Source organism: Dendrobates tinctorius, unplaced genomic scaffold (genome assembly GCF_039654945.1).
Source record: "Dendrobates tinctorius isolate UK_male_01 unplaced genomic scaffold, ASM3965494v1 ptg000057l, whole genome shotgun sequence".
NCBI classification, from domain to species: Eukaryota; Metazoa; Chordata; class Amphibia; order Anura; family Dendrobatidae; genus Dendrobates; species Dendrobates tinctorius.
In genome coordinates this window covers 240,350-262,745 of record NW_027361725.1, presented here as the reverse complement: position 1 = coordinate 262,745, position 22,396 = coordinate 240,350, and the positions used below count along the sequence as shown (strand labels likewise).

Sequence of the window (22,396 nt, the reverse complement as noted above, 5' to 3'; positions counted from 1 at the left end):
GGTCTGACCCCAAGAATCTTCACCTAGACTATTTTGGAGGTGGCGGCACGCTTATGGGAAAGAAACTCACTGGTGTCATATTTGGACGGTTCTTTAGTGATCGACAGGATGGAACACGCATGCAGTGCTCAGCTAAATTTCATCCGGAACGCCATGGGCAATCTAGGTTGGATGGTAAATATGGAAAAATCAAGGCTGCAACCCCTGAAGGTTCCATCCTTCTTAGGGCTTATCATGGACTCAGAGAAACAGCTGTCTCGTTCTAGAGGAAAAGGACAAAATGATAGGGTTGGACAGGACTGCTGATACTAGGGCTATCATAACCCTGAGGAAGGCCATGTCCCTTCTGGGATCAATTGCCTCATGCAGTACAGTGGGCTCAATACCATTCCAGGGTGTTGCAGCAGGATATCCTAGAAAGGGAAAAAGGCTGTCTGGTCGTCTGGAAGGGAAGTTTATGCTTTCCCAAGAAGCGCTAAATTCCATGACCTGATGGTTGAATCTGGAGAATCTATCGTGTGGCGTCCCATGGTCCCTCCCAATATCAGATGTGATAGTGGCAAATGCGAGTGTGGAAGGATGGGGGGGGCACATCTCAGACCATTTAATACAAGGGGTCTGGTCAGAAATGCAAGCAAACAGTTCCTCAAATTACAGGCAACTTGCAATAAAGAAAGCAGTAATAGAGTTCCTTCCCCCTTTTAGAAGGGAACCATGTTCGTATATTGTCAGACAATCGAATCTCTGTAGCCAATATTAATCACCAGGGTGGCATAAGATCCTGGCCCCTAATGCAGCTAGCTCAGGAACGTCTCCAGGTGATGGAGGTACAACAGTTATAGACATCAGCCCTACACATAAAGAAGGAAAACAAGGAGGCAGACTTCCTGAGCCGGACATCTTTGAGACAGGAGGAATGGGATCTAGATCCATCCATTTTCCAGCAGATTGTGATTCTTTGGGGGCAGCCAGAGATCTATTTGCCAGCAGCAAGAACAGGAAAACGAGCTTCTGTTCCCTAGACCAAAGAGAAACCATATGCAGTGGATGCACTGCAGATCCCTTGGAATTTCCAACTAGCCTACACATTTCCCCATTGATGTTAATTCCATCAGTGCTCAGAAAGATTCGGGAGGAGAGGGTGGATGTCGTCATCATTGCTCCCTTCTGGCTGAAGAAACCATGGGTCTCATGGCTGAGGAGAATGTCCATGACAGTTCCTTGGGTTTTCATGGATGTTCCAGTTCTCCTCAGGCAGGCTACAGTGTTACATCCTCAGAAATCAGGTCTTCATTTGACGGCCTGGATTTTGAGAGGGCGTTGCTAATACGGAGGGGGTTTCGTCGGCCGTGGCAGTTACTCTGATGCAAAGTAGAAAGCCCAGAACTAGGATTTATGGTAGAATATGGGCAAAATTATTGGCTTTCTCAGGGCAGCCTGTTTGGGGGTTAAGTCCCAATCTGAGATTTTAGAATTTCTTCGGAGTGGTATGGGACTGGCCACCAGCACCTTTAAGGTGCAGGTATCTTCTTTGGGAGCCATTTACAACTATAACCTGGCGGCAGATAGCTAGGTTTTCAAATTCATCACAACATGCCAAAGGTCTATACCAGTGCCAGCTCCAAAAATGTCCCTGTAGGATTTGAACTTGGTCTTGGAAGCATTGATGGTCTCCCTTTGAACCCTTACAGGAGTTACCAGACAAGATGCTGGCGCTGAAATTGGTGATTCTGGTAGCCCTAACATCAGCACAAAGGGCCTACAAATCACTGACCCTATCCATTAATCATCCTTTCATGCAGGTGTTGGAGGATACGGTGGTGTGGAGAATTGAGCCAGCATATCTCCCCAAGGTGGCTTCCAAATTCCATAGGAGTCAAGAGGTAGTCTTCCCTCCTTCAGTGAAACAAAGTCTGAAGAATAGCATAGGCTTCACGTGTTAGATGTCAGGAGGGCCCTGATTGAGTACCTAAATAGAACTAGACAATGTAGAAAGGATAAAATCTTATTTGTATCTTTCCAGGGAAACAAAAAAAGGGTGTAGTGTTACAAGAGGAACTATAGCTAGATGGATAAGGGACGCCATTAGCTTAGCCTACACCTCTAGTGGAAGACCAGTTCCTGGAAATCTGACATCCCATTCCACCAGGGCTGTGGTGACCTCCTGGCCAGAGAGCGGAGGTTTACATCAATGAAATATGTAAGGCAGCCACATGGTCTTCCCCTTGTACCTTCTATAGACCCATCATCTCAGTCATCCTCCTCTGTTGACCTGTCCTTTGAGAGGAAGGTATTGCAAGCTGTGATCCCTCCCTAGGGTGCTTTAATCTGTATAAGTCTTTCAGGTGGTTCTGTCATGGGAGAAGGGGAAAATTTTAAGTTACATACCGTTAACGGAATTTTACAGAGCCCATGACAGCACCTTTATATTTCCTCCCCTGCTTGGTCACTTATGGTGTGCGCTATTAAGGTTAAGAAAAATGTATTTGATGATTGTGTTTAACTCTCTGGAGGTCCTCTCATTCTCTGAAACCAAACTAATGAGGATAGGTACCGCCTTTTTAGTCAGTAGGTTTTTAGTCCTGGTGGGCTGGATACCCTCTCTGGGTGCTGTCATGGGCTCTGTAAAATCCTGTAAATGATAAGTAACTTTGATTATCAGCCTCCCTGGATGCTGCTTCATGCGCTACTCAGGCGTCCAGCAATTTAGTGGCCATAAGCTGAACCATTTGGCTTAAGGCGTGGCAGGCAGACTTGTCGTTGAAGTCCCTTACATCCTCCCTTTCCAGGGATCCCATCTATTTGGCTCCAGTTTAGACCAAATTATTAAGGAGGCCACTGGAAGTATGAGTTCTCTCCTTCCTCAGGCGAAACCTCACTGTCGTACTTCGAAGACAAACGGCGAAAGGACCGTAACTTGCGCTTCAGAGGATTTCTCCCACCAAGATAGGCCACAGGTTTGCCATGATGGGGAAAAGGGCTTCCTTCAAACCTAATCTCTCCTAAGGTCCCTGCACCGTGCAGAGTAAATCCACCATGAGCAGACCTGGCAGATTTTCCTCCACATGACGTCTCTCCGACACCCAGGGATTCTCCCAGACTGGGTGGCTGTCTCCTGTTCAGTGATCTCTGGCTTGCCTTGATGGAAGATGCATTGGTCGGAGAGGTTGTATCGTCAGGATACAAAATAGATTATTTCGCAGCCCAGTCATCGTTTCTTTGAATCCTGTGCTCCAAGAGATTCTTCTCTTGTTTTGGGGTTCATTGCCTCCCTTCTCAGTTCAGGGGTAATTGTTCCCATCCCAGCACACGAACGTTTCTCATGGTTTTAGTATAACCTCTTTCTTGTGCTGAAGGGCATCTCAGTTAAACTCGTCTTGGGATTTAAAATTACTGAACAAAAGGGTCAGTCTGCAACGTTCCAGGATGGAGTCCCTTTGTTCAGTAACTGCTTCCATGGAGTCTTGTGAGGTTTTGTGCTCCATAGAGGTCCATGACTCCTATATTCATGTCCCTATTTTCCTAGAGCATCAGATTCCTGTGTCTTGCGGTGCAGCAGGACCACTATCAGTTTGCCGATCGGCCTTGCAACTGCTCCCAGGGTCTCCATGAAGATCATGGCAGCGGTGATGGCCATTCTGTGGATCAGTGGTATAGTGCTCATCCTGTACCTTGTCCATCATTCTTGAGACCTTGTCTCTACTCAGCTGGATGGTCAACAGAGCAAAGTCTTGCTTTGTCCCAACTCTGTGCCTGATATTCCTAGGTATGCTATTCAGCACCTGTCAGGGAAGGGTTCTTCCCAAAAGAGAAGAGGGCAAACCTCCAAGGGGGTTTGCTCTCTGCAGGGTTCTCAACCTCTATCCTTCCACTCGGTCATGGCGGTCCTGGGGAAGGATGGAGGCAGCGTTGGCAGTGATCCATTTTGCACTCCAGACCACTTCAGGAGGCCATCCTATCACAGTGGAACAAATCTGTTCTCTCTGGATCGCTCAGTTTGAATCTCCTCCCAAGTCAGGAAGTCTCCAAGTTGATGGCTGTCATCCCTGCTCGTCTTCCAGGGTCGCTCTTTCCTCTCCCTGTTCAAGTGCTGACAACGGACGCCAGTCTTCTTGGCTGTGGTGTGTTTTTCTCAGCCTGACTGTCCAGGGATGTTGGTTGGCAGAGTAATCTTCCCTGCCAATCAACATCCTTGAGATAAGGGCCATTCCTGTCTTTCTGCCACTGGGAGAAGCTTCTCTGGGGCCTGCCAGTTAGGGCTCCGTTACACGTATCTATGTCCCAGCGATCCCACCAACGATCTGACGTGGATGGGATCGCTGGGACATAGGTGATTGCTGCTGAGCTGTCACATAGACAGCCCCTCCAGCGATCAGGACCAGCTCTTAGATACCCGCTGTTTACATTGGAAACCAGCGTGCAGCATCGCTGATCGTTGCTCTCCCGCTGTCACACGCAGCGATGCACGCTGACCAGCTGGAGACAAAGATCAAAAAATGGCCCAGGATTATCCTGCACGATCAGCGATACCCGGCAGAGGGGCCGGTCGCTGATCCATGTCACACACAGCGATGTCGCTGGCGAGATCGCTGTGGCGTCACAAAATCAGCAATCTCGCTGGCGATATCGCTGTGTGTGATGGGGCCTTTAGAGTTCAGACAAACAATGACATGGCGGTGGCATATAACAACCACCACTGTGTCTAATCACTTTTTGTTCTTATGTCTTTTTTTTTTTTTTCCTTTGCTGTCTATTCTGTCTCTTATTCAGGCAGGCCTTGATACAGGCTTTATTGTGTTAGCCAACGGGCCACGTGTTGGTGCTGTCCATTATTTTCCAGCAGAACTTGTGCTTCTATTCTCAGGTCATGACTTTTCTCTATGGTGTAGCTCTCGCAGTGACCTGTAACGGACAAATAGAACCTCAATTTATTTCTGGAAGCCCTCAGGCGTTCTACTTTTGAAACACTTCGAGAAGTCTCTGTTCTTTTTTGGAAGGTGTTGTTTCTTGTGGCTATTGCCTCCATCAGACTGGTCTCTGAGTTGGCGGCTCTTTCCTGTGGGACCCCCCCTTTTCTGGTTCTCCACCAGGACATGATGGTTTTGCGGCCTCTACCTTGTTTCCGTCCCAAGGTGTTGTCCGCCTTTCACCTGAATGAGGATATTATCCTCCTTTCCTTTCTGCCCAGAATTCTCATCCTCTGAAGCGTTCACTGAACAGGTTAGACATGGTCAGGGCCATGCACGTCTAAGACCATTCCCTTCCGGAAGACTGACTCTCTCGCTTTGGGTGAGGGTGCTTGTAGAGGCCTCCTGGTGGCAGTGATTAGTTCTCTAACCTAATGGGAATTTTTGCTGCTACCTCCCCAGGAACTGCTTTGGGACATCCCTTGGTTTCCTGTATCGCCCAATGAAGCGATACAGAAAACAGAATTTTTGGTTAGTCACCGTAAAATCTGTTTTCAGAGCCTTCATTGAGGGACACAGCACCCTCCCAAGTTTAACAGCTGTTTACGGTGTTATATTGTTGTGTTGTCTGTTTTTTGTTTTTTCCTTCACATGTGGCTTCTCCTACTGCTTTCTCACTGATTATCCTAGTGCCAGTTAGTGGGGTGTACACTGCTGAGCAGGAGCTAATTTTTTTGTGCTTAGTGGCAGCCTCCTAGTGGCAGCAGCATACACACATGGTTTCTGTGTCCCCCAATGAAGGCTCCAAGAAAAAGATTTTATGGTGAGTAACCAAAAATCCTGTTTTACTATCCCCTCGTCGATACTTTGACTAGTGATAGTTTTGTAGCTCTGTATACATGTCTGGAAGTTCTTTTGTGACTATTCACTTGCATCTCCTCATCCTCCATGCTTTATTCCAGCTCTAGCAGCACCCTGGTTGACCGGTTGGTTGTTCTGGTACACTGACCACTAGCTTATCAGCCAGAGCGGGGTGGAGATAATAATGGAAAAGTGAGTTTTAGAAGCTGTAAGTGCACCACTAATAACCCCCCCCCCCCCCCAATCCAATGTCGGACCGGGGTGATAAGAGTATGGAAATGAAAACTGCTGTTAGTGGTTGCTCATGCCTGATTAATTTCAGTGTAATGGTAATGAGTCCTATAGCTGCACCTCAGTAAGGTTCACATTAATACCACCTATTTGGGGAACCCTTTGGTTTATAAGGGTTGTCAGAACAACCTGCCTCCCGTCTTCCTGTATTCCGGGGAGCAGTATGCTCCTGATTGTCACGTTAATCTGGTAGTATGGTTGACCTGCTTGCCTTTACTGTGTGCTCTCTCATGCTGCAAGGACAGCTTTTTTTTTTTTTCAGCAGCATCAGAAAAGCCCAAATTCACTGAAGTGAAGTGATGGCAAGTTCTGCGTGGTTTTTTTTTTTTTTTTGTTAAAAAAAAAAAAAAAAGCTTTTTAGCATTCTGTTGATTTGTAATAAACATTAAATATTTACTTAAAGATCTTGGGGGATTTTAGTGGTTAATTGCAGTGTTTCAAGCAATTTTAACCTTTTTTGAAGTAGAGGCAATTCCTGAGACTTAGTAATTCTTTGTTTTATTCTACTGTCACTTCTTTTTTTTTTTTTTTTTTTTTTTTTTTTTTTAAATTATATATATATATATAATATATATATATATCCGAGCATTTATATCTGGCTTTCTTAATCTCAGGTATATTCTGAAAGTGTTTCTCCCCGAGCGCTACGGGTTGAAGTTCTTAATTTTCTGTTAATGGCACATCAAACTTCTGCCTGTAGTCTAGGAATCTGGTTAAACAAGCTTTTGGCCTATTCAAGTAAGTCCTCACTGTTTCAAGTTTATTTCTTTTGTGCTATGTTTTGGAGCCCTTTGATATTATAAGAAGGAACTTGATGGAAAGTCAAAATATAGATTAGAAATGCTTGACACTCGTCTTGCTTGGCAGTGTAACAGTTCATCATTTCTCCATTCGTTCTTTAGTGTTTTTGTGTGTTCTGTTAAATAATCTCATGTGTATAATGATACTGATCTGTGTTTATTTATTTTTTTTTTTTAAGGTGACTTTCGGCAGATATTCTGTCAAATATGCTTAGAGCCACATATTAGCACTTTAAAAGAACCGTGCCATGTTGGTTCTTTTATCCTCCATGATGCCAGACTTCATACAGGCAAGTACCGTTTTTGTAGTCACCGCCATTGATGTGATGGGAATCTGATAGTGACAGAAGACTTGAGCCCCAAGCCTGGAAAACCCCTTAAAATATAACTCTTTTCAGGATTCAGAAAAGTGGTCCATGATCTGATCTTCAGCAGTTTTTTCAAGGAGATGGAGTTCAAGAAATTGTTTGCCATTGAGTTTGTGAAGGTAACTGCTAAATATTCTAATTTTAGACTTTTCATGCCTAATTATTGCAATTCCACCTTCTGTTTGTCTAGGTTTTGGAGTCTTTCATTTGTCCTTAATTCTATTCTAATTTTATTTAGCGCCTTTTCTAAAGTCTATTTTCTGTGTTCACTTTTTGTTTTATGTTCTCCATTCTACCTGAGGCTACGTGTTACCAGATGATCTCCTCTGCGTCATCGATTGTAACTTTGAAAACTTGCAAAATTTGGTGCAAATGTACTCAAGGATGACTTTATGTATGCCACTTGTTTTAACATACAGTCATGGCCAAAAGTGTTGAGAATGACACAAATATTAATTTTTACAAAGTCTACTGCTTCATTTTTTCTAATGGCAATTTGCATATACGCCAGAATGTTATAAAGAGTGATCAGCTTAACAGCAATTACTTGCAAAGCCAATATTTGCCTAGAAAATGAACTTTATCCCCCAAAACACATTTCAACATCATTGCAGCCCTGCCTTAAAAGGACCAGCTAACATCGTTTCAGTGATTGCTCCATTAACACAGGTGTGGGTGTTGATGAGGACAGGGCTGGAGATCAATCTGTTATGATTAAGTAAGAATGACACCACTGGACACTTTAAAAGGAGGCTGGTGCTTGGCATCATTGTTTCTCTTCTCTTCTGTTAACCATGGTTATCTCTAAAGAAACACATGCAGTCATCATTGCACTGCACAAAAATGGCCTAACAGGGAAGAGTATCGCAGCTAGAAAGATTGCACCTCAGTCAACAATCTATCGCATCATCAAGAACTTCAAGGAGAGAGGTTCCCTTGTTGCCAAAATGGCTCCAGGGCGCCCAAGAAAGACCAGCAAGCACCAGGACCGTCTCTTAAAAGTGTTTCAGCTGCGGGATCGGGCTACCAGCAGTGCAGAGCTTGCTCAGGAATGGCAGCAGGCAGGTGTGAGTGCATCTGCACGCACTGTGAGGCGGAGACTCTTGGAGCAAGGCCTGGTCTCAAGGAGGGCAGCGAAGAAGCCACTTCTCGGCAGGAAAAACATCATGGACAGACTGATATTCTGCAAGAGGTACAGGGAGTGGACTGCTGAGGACTGGGGTAAAGTAATTTTCTCTGATGAATCCCCTTTTCGATTGTTTGGGACATCTGGAAAACGGCTTATTCGGAGAAGACCAGGTGAGCGCTACCACCAGTCTTGTCTCATGCCAACTGTCAAGCATCCTGAAACCATTCATGTGTGGGGTTGCTTCTCAGCCAAGGGAAAGGGCTCTCTCTCAGTCTTGCCTAAAAGCACAGCCATGAGCCATGAATAAAGAATGGTACCAGAATGTTCTCCAAGAGCAACTTCTCCCAACCGTCCAAGAGCAGTTTGGCGATCAACAATGCCTTTTTCAACATGATGGAGCACCTTGCCATAAAGCAAAGGTGATAACTAAATGGCTCAGGGAACAAAACATAGAGATTTTGGGACCATGGCCTGGAAACTCCCCAGATCTTAATCCCATTGAGAACTTGTGGTCAATCATCAAGAGACAGGTGGACAAACAAAAACCTTCAAATTCAGACAAAATAAAAGCATTGATTTTGCAAGAATGGACTGCTATCAGTCAGGATTTGATCCAGAAGTTGATTGAGAGCATGCCAGGGAGAATTGCTGAGGTCCTGAAGAAGGGTCAACACTGCAAATATTGACTTGCTGCATTAACTCATTCTAACTGTCAATATAACCTTTTGCTACTCATAAAATGATTGCAATTATATTTCTGTATGTGATAAAAACATCTGACAAACACACATAAAAACCAGAGGCCAGCAGATCATGTGAAAATATAATATTTGTGTCATTCTCAAAACTTTTGGCCATGACTGTACATCTTACACCAGTTATCAAAATGTGCAACTTATGTGCCAAGTCACAATCCAGGTCAAAGTCCAGTATAAAACGTTCTATTTTTGTACAAAAATAAGTAAACCACATTGCCCAAAAAGATAATACTGACTTTAGGAATTTCAAAACAAACGCAAATGATAGATTTGGCCCTTAAACTTTCTAACTTGCTGTGAAAAATTTTTTTTTTTTTTTTAATTCAGAAATTTATTCTAATCAGTTAATTATCTTCAATTCCAAACCATTAAATGCCACTTTTTTGTGTTTACAACTTTTATTCCCTGTTGCCCTTCATAATGTTAATGCTTTGGTACTCAAGAGAATAGGCATCAGATTTTGGAGGACTGGGTGTTTACAGTAAAGGCGTTCTCCACTAAATGAATGTTGGCTTACCATCCGTCAGTATGTCAGTCGACATTGGGAAGGTTGCGTTTGACTCCAGTGATTTCTTGCTTCTTTCATTGTCTCTCGCTTAGTCTGTCTTTTTCAAGCACACCAGGCATGAATTTTGCTGCTGCTCGTTTCGTGCCCAATTCCTCTGCTAAAATTTACTGGCTGGTACTCTAGGAAACACCAGTCCATACCATGAGTTGATCAGTGATTTGTTGCCAGTGGTCTTGAATGGTTTCACATCACATTTTTATCAGTTTGAAAGATTGTTTGAAATGACAAATAAAATAATAAAGTTAATAAAAACAAATGAAGGATTGAGCCTCCTCGTTGTGGGGAGGGGGATTAACTGGAGCCAAACGCAAATTTTTCTGTCGTCATCGGCTGGCCTACAGCTTTGGACTATCTCCTCGAACGTTCGCTTATCAGTGGAGCCCCATACTGCAAGCACTCCACCCTCCAGGAGATTATTCCTGTTTCTTTTGGGTACCACCTCATACAGTGGGTACAGAAAGTATTCAGACCCCTCTAAATTTTTCACTTTGTTTCATTGCTGCCATTTGGTAAATTCAAAAAGTTCATTTTTTTTTCTCATTAATGTACACTCTGCACCCTAACTTGACTGAAAAAAAAGAGAACTATAGAAATTATTGCAAACTTATTAAAGTAACTGAAATATTACATGGTCATAAGTATTCAGACACTTTGCTCAGACACTCATATTTAAGTCACTTGCTGTCCATTTCCTTGTGATCCTCCTTGAGATGGTTCTACTCCTTCATTGGAGTCCACCTGTGTTTAATTAAACTGATACGACTTGATTTGTAAAGGCACACACCTGTCTATATACAAGACCTCACAGCTCACAGTGCATGTCAGACTAAATGGGAATAATGAGGTCAAAGGAGCTCAGACAGAATTGTGGTAAGGCACACATCTGGCCAAGGTTACAAAAGAATTTCTGCAGTACTCAAGCTTCCTAAGAGCACAGTGGCCTCCATAATCCTTAAAAGGAAGAAGTTTGAGACCACCAGAAGTCTTCCTAGACCTGGCCGTCCAGCCAAACTGAGCAATCGTGGGAGAAAAGCCATGGTGTGAGAGGTAAAGGAGAACCCTGAGATCACTGTGGCTGAGCTCTCCAGATGCATTAGGGAGATGGGAGAAAGTTCCACAAAGTCAACTATCACTGCAGCCCTCCACCAGTCTGACCTTTTATGGCAATGACCCAATGGAAGCCTCTCCTCAGTGCAATATACTGTACAGAAACTTGGCACACACTTGTGAATTCTGATGCAGAAAGGTGATTTTTAATAAAGTACAGTACATACATACAGACGTTTCAGTCTATGACCTTCATCAATGTACTGTGGATTAGAATATAAAAGTGAAATAAATATAAAAATGACCAAAAGTATATACAAAACAACTGGGTAGATAAACCAGAATATATCATAGACAAATGCAGAGACATCAAGTCCATTAAAGCACATGTGTACCTATTTAATATACTGCGTAAACAGAAGAAACAATGGTGGAGACCAAAATCTGCAGATAAGGAGAAACTCATACCAAGGCTGTACTGTGTGCTCAGGACACTTGGGCATGTATAGAAAAAATCCTAAGGGGAAAAGGAGTAATTGTAATCTCTAGGACAAACACGTGGTGAGACTGTGTATAAACGTTTCTGAGTAACATACCGATAGGTGACGGTATCCGCGTCTTGCTGCCACAGCTATTTCACGGTAAGACCCCGGGACACTCTTCTTAGATGTTCAATTAAGGTAGATTAACCGACTCATCTGCCCATTATTATATTCAGGGCTGTGGAGTCGGTAAGCCACAGTTGCGACTCCGACTCCTGGATTTTATCAGACTCCGACTCCTTCATAAATGGCCAATTCATAACAACAAATTTACTGTTGAAAAATATTAAACATTGTGCTTATTCAGTTAATCACCATCATGTAAGTAATCAGACCACTTAGAGCAAAAACTACATTTATTAGAATATAGCAAATAACTTTTCTAAACTGTAAGTAAATGTGCAATAAACACTTTTATGCAGTTAATAAGAAGAAATCTATAAATTTGTCCTCAGAAAAAGTATTGCCTCTGTCAGATCCTCCTTCATGGATGCCCTCAAATCTGATCTAATTATTTTGAGAGCAGTGAACAACCTCTCTACACTAACTTGTGTTGGTGGCAAAGCAGTAACCACTCGGGCAATATCTCTGACAATGTCAGGATACAGAGGAATCGCTTGTTGCACTGTAATTTTTGATGAACGGTCAAATTTCTCAATTTCTTTTAGTTTACATGAAAAATTCTGCTGAAATGTACTGGCTGTGTTCCTTGATGGGGATGACTCTTCTATGCGGGAACGCTTTGCACAGTCCTTGTGATCCAAATATTTTTCGAAATTAAATTCTTCGTCAGTTGATGATGAGGGTGAAGATGTGGCAGGACGACCAAATTCTTCTTGTTCCTCCTGACTGTTCTGCAACCCTTTCATCCTTACTGCTATTTCAAACAGAGCTTCTTTTCCTTTACTTAGCTGTTGATCATCTAAAAGAATCCCATGCATTGGGTCTACATAAACAGCTGCCAAAAGAATGTTATTTTGTAATAGTAGCTCCTCTCTCCGTTTCATTGATGTAGCAATGCCACTTGCATTTAACCCTCCTCTTTGGGACAGGCGAAACATCAGGTTCTTCCACTCCTTTAAGAAAATACCTGGAGTTAAGTCCTCTGCTTGTAATTTTTTAGTCACTGTAAATGGGTGCTCTAGCAATTTTTCCAGCTCAGTCACCTGATTCCACTGACTTTCATTTAGCATCAGTTGAGGGTTAGCCATGTCTACAAGAAAGGTTTTCAGTTCAACCAAGCGCTGAATCATTAAGTAAGTACTGCCCCATCGTGTGGCTTGATCAATAATTGCCCCTTTTCCAGCACATCTCTTCAAAATTGAGTCAACTTTAGGGGTTCTGGCAACAGTAGCCAATTTTCTCACCTTGCCAATCAGTGCAGCAGCATGTCCTTCTTGCAGACTGTCTCTTATAGCCAGCTGTAGCGTATGCACAACACAGCGCATGTGATGAATGAAAGAACATATTGACACCGTTTCAACAAGATCATCTAAACTATCATGTTGCTGTTCATCTGAAGCAACTTCAGTTTGCTCCTCAGTTACAATACTGTGTTCCTCTATTTCAAACATTTCTGTGTCTGTGGACCCAGAATGTTCTTCTAGCTGCTGGTCACCATCATTACTCTCATTCATTAGCTTAATAGTACTTATCATATTTGAAGCATTGTCAGTTACGACAGAAAGAACTTGCTCTTTTTTAAGTTAATAATCTTGCAGAACCTTTTCCACCAAGACCTGGAGAAACTCACTGGTGTGGTGAGCTTTGGTGTCTTATACTGCCAATGTCTTGGTAACTATTTCATTTTTGTCACAAACAAATCGGACATTGATGGCAAAATAGTTCACTCTGTAACGTGTGCAGGCATCCGTTTTAAGAAACAGAAAGCGTCCCTTGAGTTTTTTTAAGTTCTTCTTTTTGTTTAAAAGCTTCTTAGATTACTAATTTTCTAATACTCTCTCTCTCCAGAGAAACACCAAGCTTGCGGGCCATTTCCCCATTCAGACACATAAAAGCTGGTCGTGAAAATAATGAAATAGGCACACTATCCTTTACAACAAGCTCTATGATTTTTAAATGTATCTAATGTCTTTGTCACTGACAAAATATCTTGCAACTGATGGCTGCAAAGTTCTCTGCTCCTTTGTTTGGCTGGAAGAGCTGGGCACTGGTTCATTGGTTTGGATGCAGTCTTTCTCATCCACTGCTTTCAGTACTTCTGGATGAAAGCGCTGTAAATGTCTCTTTAGATTAGAAGCTCTGGTAGGAGCATTTTTATCTTTGCCTGAATATGCACTCATCTTGGCTTCACAGCATTTGTTTTCGTCTGGATCATTTGTCATACACTGACAGAAAACATTATGTCTATCTTGAGTGATGGTGAAATGTTCAAATACAGCTGATTTAATGTGATGCGTCTTTGACATTCTCAGGTTTTTAATTCTGCATTCACAATCCAAATGACAATTGTTTTTCCTAAAAACAATTGTACAAAATTATTGCCAGATCGTACAACTGATATAGTGGTCAGTAATACTGTTATTATTCCTCATGTACTCAGTTAACTGATGCAAAGTTTGTTGAAAGGATAATACTTGTTACAGTCTTCCTCTTCTGAGTAGCAGGCAGCTGTGAGATGCTTGGAAGACGCACACCTAGTATAATCTAGTCTAGAGGAGGAGCTTAACTACTAAGAATTTGCAACACATTTTCACTTTCAGTTTCATACATTGTAAGTAGGGGGGTTGGGGCAGCATGAGGTTAACCAAGTATAAGATTAGATAAGGGCAGTGGAGAACAGTGACACACAAGAAGTAAGAAATGTCTCTATCTCCAGCAGAACTGCTTATCACTGTTGTTCATAGTTTGATAGAACATATATATTTGAGTAACATTTATAAAATTCATATGAAAGTTCAATTATGAAATATTAATACATTTTTTTTTTTTAAAGCTGGAGTCGGTACATTTCTACCGACTCCGACTCCAACCAAAACTAACTCCGACTCCACGACTCCGACTCCACAGCCCTAATTATATTCCCCCTTTATAGAGAGACGGCTTCCTGTGCCTCCTCACCTATCGGTATGTTACTCAGAAACGTTTATACACAGTCTCACCACGTGTTTGTCCTAGAGACTACAATTACTCCTTTTCCCCTTAGGATTTTTTCTATTCATGCCTAAAGGCCCCGTCTCACTAAGCGATCTCGGTAGCGAGATCGCTGCTGAGTCACAACTTTTGTGACGTAACAGCGATCTCACCAGCGAGATCGCTGTGTGTGACAGCGATCAGCGAGCAGCCCCCCTGCCGGTATCGCTGATCGCTGCAAGAAACCTCTGGACGTTTCTTTGGTCGCTGGTCTCCCGCTGGCCAGCACGCATCGCTGTGTGTGACAGCGGGAGACCAGCGATTAGGTGTAAAAAATAGTTATTCTCACCTTCCGACGTCCCGTTCAGTCATCCCGCCTCTCTCCACGCTCCGGTCCCAGTGATCCTTTGCACGAATGACCGCGAGACTTTGTTATCCCGCGCGACCGTGACATCTCGCGGTCATTCATGCAAAGGATCACTGGGACCGGAGCGTGGAGAGAGGCGGGATGACTGAACGCGACGTCGGATGGTGAGAATAACTATATTTTTTATTTTGATTCTATTTTTTACAGGATGGCCAGCGATGCCGGGCGCTCAGCATCGCTGTGCTGATCGCTGGTGAAACTGTCTGTGTTACAGCTCACCAGCGATCACATAGCGACTTACTAGCGATCCTGACACCTTGATATCGGTGTCGGGATCGCTGGTAAGTCGCTTAGTGAGACGGGGCCTTTAGTGTCCTGAGCACACAGTACAGCCTTGGTATGTGTTTCTCCTTATCTGCAGATCTTGGTCTCCACCATTGTTTCTTCTGTTTACGCAGTATATTAAATAGGTATACATGTGCTTTAATGGACTTGATGTCTCTGCATTTGTCTGATATATTCTGGTTTATCTACCCAGTTGTTTTGTATATACTTTTTTTGTCATTTTTATATTTATTTCACTTTTATATTCTAATCCACAGTACATTGATGAAGGTCATAGACCGAAACTTATGTATGTACTGTACTTTATTAAAAATCACCTTTCTGCATCAGAATTCACAAGTGTGTGCCAAGTTAATGTATATTACAAGTCGCGGATTGGGATCCTACTTGTGCACCACAAAATACTATAGGGTTGTGCCAACGGTCCTATCTTCTCCTCAGTGCAAGACCTATGAAAGCCTGCATAGAGTTTGCTAGAAAACACATGAAGGACTCTCGATATGAGAAATGAGATTCTCTGGTCTGATGAAACGAAGATATACCTTTTTGGTGATAATTCTAAGCAGTATGTGTGGAGATACCAGGCACTGCTCACCACCTGCCCAATACAATACAATCCCAACAGTGAAACATGGTGGTCGCAGCATCATGCTATGGGGGTGTTTTTCAGCTGCAGGGACAGGACGACTGTTTGCTATTGAAGGAAACCTGAATGCAGCCAAGTACAGAGATCCTGGATGAAAACGTCTTCCGGAGTTCTTTGGACCTCAGACTTGGCCGAAGGTTCACCTTCCAACATAACAATGACCTTAAGCACACAGCTAAAATAACAAAGGAGTGGCTTTGGAACAGCTCTGTGACCATTATTAACTGGCCCAGCCAGAGCCCTGACCTAAACCCAATTGAGCATCTCTGGAGAGACCTGAAAATGGCTGTCCACAAACGTTCACCATCCAATATGACAGAACTGGAGAGGATCTGCAAGGAAGAAAGGCAGAGGATCCCCAAATCCAGGTGAGAAAAACTTGTTGCATCATTCCCAAGAAGTCTCATGGCTGTACTAGCTCAAAAGGGTGGTTCTCAATAATGAGCAAAGGGTCTGAATATTTTTGACTGATATTTCAGTTTTTCTTTTTTAATAAATTTGCAAAAATTTCTACTTCTGTTTTTTCATTTAATGAGGAAAAAAATTAAACTTTTTTGAATTTACCAAATGGCTGCAATAAAACAAAGTGAAAAAATTAAAGAGGTCTGAATACTTTCCATACCCACTGTATATTGTCATAAAAATCCTTGACTTCATGACCGGAGGTATTTTTGGTTTTGCGTGTTCTTTTTTTGCTCACCTTCTTCCCAGAGCCGTAACTTTTTTATTTTTCAGTCAATATGGCCATGTGAGGGTTTTTCTGCAGGACAAGTTTTACTTTTGAACAGCACCATTAGTTTTACCATATCATATACTGGAAACCGGGGAAAAAATTCCAAGTGGGGTGAAATTGCAAAAAGTGCAATTCCACAATTTTTTTTTTTTTTTTTAATGTTCAATGTTCACTAAAAGTTAAAACTAACCTGCCATTGTGATTCTCCAGGTCATTACGTGTTCATAGACCCCAACTATGCCTAGGTTCTTTCTTATCTAGGTGATGAAAAAAAATCCAAAGTTTGTTTAAAAAAAAAAACAAAAAATAACAATTTTCCCATAGCGTCTCCATTTTTCTTGAAATCTGGTTGGTTGAGGGTTTATTTTTTGCGCACCAATCTTACGGTTGTAATATTTTGGTGCAGATACTGTCTTTTGATCACCCATTATTGCATTTTAATGCAGAATTGCTGAGACCACAAAATGTAATTCTGGCGTTTTTGACTTTTTTTTTTTTTTCTCTCGTTATGCCGTTTAGCAGTCAGGATATCTATATCTATAAATTTATTTTTTTTTTTTTGCATACTTCAATAGTCTCCATGGGAGACTAGAAGCTGCCATAACCTGATCGGCTCTGCTACATGCAGTCGATTATCAGATCGCCTGTATGTAGCAGAACTGCTGACCTTGCTATGAGCGCCGACCACCGGGTGGGCGCTCATAGCAATCCAGTAGTGACAACCATAGAGGATTTCAGGAGAGTTCTGGTTGTCAACCCATCAGTGACCTGCGATCACGTGATGGAGGTCACCAATGGGCGAGATTTCCAGGGCAATTGCCAGAATGGCGTGTTAAATGACGCTGTCAGAGTTTCAGCGGCATTTAACAAATTAACAGCCTCTGGTGGATCCCAATTCCAGCCGCTGCTGTTAGAGGCACATGTCAGCTGTTCAAATCAGCTGACATGTGCCAGAAAAGATGTGGGCTCACCGCCAAAGCCCTCATCAAAGGGAGAGGATGTCTGACATCTGATACTATTACACCCGATGTCGGAAAGGGGTTAAAGGAAATAAATGACAGGGTTTTTTTTTTTTTTTTTTCTTAAAATTGTTGCAAATCAATTAGAAAATGTATTACACTGATACGGGACTTTCTATTTCAGTACTCCCTTGGAAGGAACAGTCAAGATGTAATATTTCTATTTTTTTTTTTTTTTTTTTTAGTGCTATAAGAAAGTGCAGAAGGAATACATGGATGATGACCGAGACAGAAACATCTCAGTCACAGCATTTTCGGTGCAGGTGTTCACTGTTCCCACCCTGGTATGTAGGTGCAGCCATTTATAACTTTTTTTTTTTTTTTTTTTTTTTTCCCCCCCCCTACAGATAAGTAGATAAAGTGCAGATCTGCTTGTATTTTAATAGTAATCTGTGTTAGTAAAGTCTCAGCATGGCACTGCATATGTATTTTGTGGTAAATATCTTTTTGTGGATATTACAAAAAATCTGAATCGCTTATTGACTTATACCTAACATGCAGAATCCGTAAAGCTACTTACTAAGGCTGCTTTTACTCTTACCGTGTTATTACAGGCCGATTTTGCAGCCCCAATAGATTCCTTTGGGGCCGCAAGATCTGTCCTCAAAAATTCCATGGGGTGCCGTACGGCTGTGGGGGCCATATTTGCAGCCGGGATAAAAGATCGAGCTTGCAAACGGAAGTTTTTGCTTTTGTGGCGCACCATGACTTCCGGTTTTGCGGAATGCCGGGTTTTTTTTTCCCAATACTATTTCTTTAGTATAAGAAAAATAATAATGGCGATCCACAAGCTTTTTTGTGGCCTGTTATTGCAGCGGCCCATAAAAATTGCAGCGATACAGGCCGCAAAAAATGCGGTAAGAGTAAAAGTAGCCTTAAGTTACTATATTCAGAAAAGTCAATCTGCTGTCTGTTTTTTTTTTGTTTTTGTTTTTTTTCCCCCCTCTTCTTATACATCCCTATTCTTAATTTTTAGGCCATGTCTGGTATTGTAGACTTAGTTATTGAGTTTGTCTGCAATAGCAGAGTTAAAGGTTTGACCACTACATTGACAACCCCTCTTTAAATTGATTAGTCCACTTTTTTAAAAATAACAAATACTTTCCTCCTGTACCGGCCTTGTTCCAGTGCTCGTGTAGCACAGCAATCAATGGCAGCTTCACTCTCGCTACATCTGTTTGAGGTTTGGATGAAGCAAGTAGGCGCACGGCAGCCCACCAGTCACGTGAGCCCTGCCGCTAATGTCATGAGAGCCCTGCGATGCTCAGAGCCCACATCACTAGAACTGCACTGGTTTGGGAGTTGAGTATCTTGTTTACTACGTTATTCACATAGGGATTTGCAAGTAGTGGACAGCCTCTTTTCTACAAAGGAATTATTAATAATTATTAAATAAAATTTACTTTTTTTTTTTTTTTGTCCCCACTGCTCCTCACCACATGGACCTGTTAAGAGTTGATGCGCATTTACTTGTAGATGCCATTCAACTGGCTACAACAGTTTTCTGTGGCCTCTGCACAGTAGTGGGGATATAGTCTTTACCAGCTGAATTTCACATCTTTTCTATTGCTTTGCCAGCCTGGCGTGTCATCATCGTTGTGGCATGACATACATTTGACAACATGCCAGGCTCGCTAATGAAAGGAGCCAGTATTGTCAGGGAAGAGGCGTTGCACTCACTCCTGTGCGGAGACCACTGAATACTGTTGTGGCCAGTGGACTGGGACACGCATCGATTTACACACTCTACTTTTTGTGTAAATCATGGATGTTTGTCCTTTGTGTAATGTTCTGTTGTCTGTTTTCTGAGTAATGGCAAAGGGTCAACTCCTAACTCCCTAATGTCTCCTGACCCAGACAAATCCTTAGTAGAATAGTGGAAGAAATAACCAGCCTTACAACAAGATATTTTCTTCCAGGCTCGAATGCTCATTGAAGAACAAAATGTTATCAAAGTCATCACTGAGACCCTGTTGGAAGTCCTTCCCGAGTATCTAGATCCAGAAAATAAGTTTAATTTTCAGGGTTACAGGCAGGATAGATTCTGCAGAGTGTACGCCATAATCTTCGACTTCAAGTAGGTCTTTATATCAGTCACTTGCCTATTATTTTTTTAGGTTGGAAAAAGTACATTGAGTCATTTCCGTCCACTCTTGAGAAGCATTTTGTAATTTACATGGACATTTTTGTGGTTTTGTTGATGCACTGCATTGCTTATTCTGGCCTTATTCTAAGTTGTAGCCTGTATTAAGGCAATTTATTATCCACAGCTGCATTCATAGTTCTGCTAGCTTCTAACCTGAAATCAGTCTTCTCTGGTGATATTGTGCAGACATGCAAGTTTTTATATCAGGCGCCATTCAGTAATCTAGGGCAGGAAAAGTAATCTTTTATTCAGTCTCCCATGACAGCACCATTAGAGAGGGGATCCGCCTTTCAGGGACAGGAAACCGACAGACTTAAAAGGGCGGCGCCTCTCTCCTGCATCAGTTGGTTTCCCGTCCCTGACAGGTGAACCTCTTCAGCCATGCCTGTAGAAGATCGAAGATATTGCCAGGTCTGGCCAGTCGGCTCAGGCAGCAGGGGTCCCCTGCCTCGTCCGGTACGGTGCCCTGGAAGCGCCACAGTGGGTCCAGGGGGACTGCACTTGTGAGCTGAAGGAGGCTGGCTTGATGATGGTTTGGCGTCGAGATGCAGGTTAGTACACCAGGCTGCAGTGGGGTGTGTCCTCTGGTGCTGCGTTTCGGGTACGCATTGGGGATGTCTCTGGCGGGCCAGGGTGGTGGTGGCCGGCGTGCTTGGATGCGGCCGGGGTTTGCCCCTTGTGACCCGGCCAGAGTTGCAGCCTTGGTGACGTGGCCAGGCGCGCTCTGACGCAGCCAGGGTGCGACCTCTCGGACACCGGTGTTGCTGCGGATGTAAGTCCGGGGGGGGGGCAGTGCATTTGGGATGCCAGGTGGCACTGGTCGGGCCATGAGGGTGGTGGCTTTGGCCAGCTGGAGATGCAGATACTGGGGTGCAGGGGCACAGCCAGCGGTCTGGGAGATGAGGCACCATGGCAAGTACCATGTGATTCCAGACTAGTAATCTGACTAGGACATGGAGACGCCAGAACAGCAGGTGCAGGCACAGTACTCACCTATGATGCAGCAGCGCACTGAGAAGCCGCATGTAAGAGTGACCCAGCGACGACGCGTAGTGACGCAGGAGGTGGTCGGTGGGAGAGAAAATACAGTCATAGGAGTTCCAGCAGACTAGATGAGTTTCTAGCCCCTAAGGAAGATCCTTCAGCTGAGAGGTCCCCCGCATATTCTGGTACCATTCAGTTACACGTGACTGGTAAGTGATCTTTGTTAAAGTTTGCTCGGTGATGTAGTCTTCCCGTCTCTCAAATTTCTGTTGGGGGAAGATATGTACCTATAAGGCCAAGCACAAGGAGTGTGCATTTTGCAGAGCCCTGCTACCAGATTCTTATGAAAAAAGGCTAGGACTACCGTGCATTCACCAGATGGTAGCGGAAGAGACCCCAGACTCTGCTTCCAGTTTGAGGGAGATCCCTTTCCCAGGAAGGTGTCTGCTAGGCAGAAGGTGACTGGTGACTAGCGGTGGATACCGCGTCACTGCCTGATGAAGCCGGCTCGCCACACCACTGGGACATCCAGATACACAGGTTATACCGGCTGGATCCCACACTATCCAATTCATAAGGTGATACGTGTCACCACTTATCTATTTACCATCTCCTACCAAGGACTCACTTTCTGCTTTAAGGCCCCGTTACACAACGATGTCCCAGCGATCCCACCAACGATCCGACATGATGGGATCGCTGGGACGTCGTTAGGCTGATCGCTGGTGAGCTGTCACAAGACAGCCCCTCCAGCGATCAGGACCAGCAACGCTGGTTTCTAATGTAAACATCGGGTATCCAGGAGCCACGGCTCTTGGATACCTGCTGTTTACCTTGGAAACCCGCGTACACGCTGGTTTCCAAGGTAAACAGCCGATATCCAGGAGTCGCGCGGCTCTTAGATACCTGTATGCCGGTTTCCAATGTAAACAGCGTGTATCCAGGAGCCGCGGCTCCTGGATACCTGATATTTACATTAGAAACCAGCGTCTCTGGTCTTTCGCTGCCACACGCAGCGATGCGTGCTGGCCAGCGGGAGACAAGCGATCGAAAAATGGCCCAGGCCGATCGAGGACTATCAGTGATAACCGGCAGGGGGGCCGGTCGCTGATCCCCGTCACACAGCGATCTCGCTGGCGAGATTGCTGTGGCATGACAAAATCAGCGATCTAGCTGTGTGACTAGGCGTTTACAGCCTTTTACTGAGGAAGGCCGATTGTGGCTGAAACGTTTATATTATTTTGGCTGCATTAAAAATACAAAAATTTTATAAGTTGAGTGTCTAGTTTACGTTTCTCCTTATATATGGTGTGGGAACCTACTTGGGCACCTACTCTAGGAGTGCAAACGGTGTTTTTCTTCATATAGGATAGTGGTAGTGGCTCAGGGGAAATTGTCGGCCTCCTCTGCTTCGACATCATCGGAGCCTGGTCAAGCCGTTCTTGCTTCTTGGTCGACCGGGTGAACAAGCTGGTTAAGGCCGTCAGTAATACAATGGGGATTGTAGAGCCCCAGCCTGAAGTCCATGCAGGATGTGATGTTCGGGGGGTTTGGATCAGAGGACTCGCAGATCTTTTCCACTGAATGATAAAATCTGTTATCTTCTTTTGTGTGAATGGAAGAGACCAGAGAGGAATAGGCTTCCTACCTCCAGCCTTCAAAAGAACCTGTTTGAAGAATCTGCCTCATCCTCATGGGAAAAAGCCCCAAAGCCTGATGCAGCGGTCGCTAAGGCATCCAAGAAAGCCTCTCTACCATTTGAGGACATGGGAAATTTAAAGGACCTGCTAGA

General features: G+C 43.6%; 1 protein-coding gene across 3 annotated transcripts in view; it reads left to right on the top strand.

The window, feature by feature from the left end:
- UBR1 (ubiquitin protein ligase E3 component n-recognin 1) overlaps positions 1-22,396 on the top strand; it is a 361,652-nt gene that overhangs the window by 115,374 nt on the left and 223,882 nt on the right. For all 3 annotated transcript variants that reach the window (XM_073577633.1, XM_073577632.1, XM_073577631.1), the window contains exons 8-12: positions 6,674-6,797; positions 7,039-7,149; positions 7,258-7,346; positions 17,660-17,758; positions 19,394-19,551. In XM_073577633.1, coding sequence (XP_073433734.1) covers positions 6,674-6,797; positions 7,039-7,149; positions 7,258-7,346; positions 17,660-17,758; positions 19,394-19,551 — 581 coding nt within the window. The remainder of the gene's footprint in view (positions 1-6,673; positions 6,798-7,038; positions 7,150-7,257; positions 7,347-17,659; positions 17,759-19,393; positions 19,552-22,396) is intronic.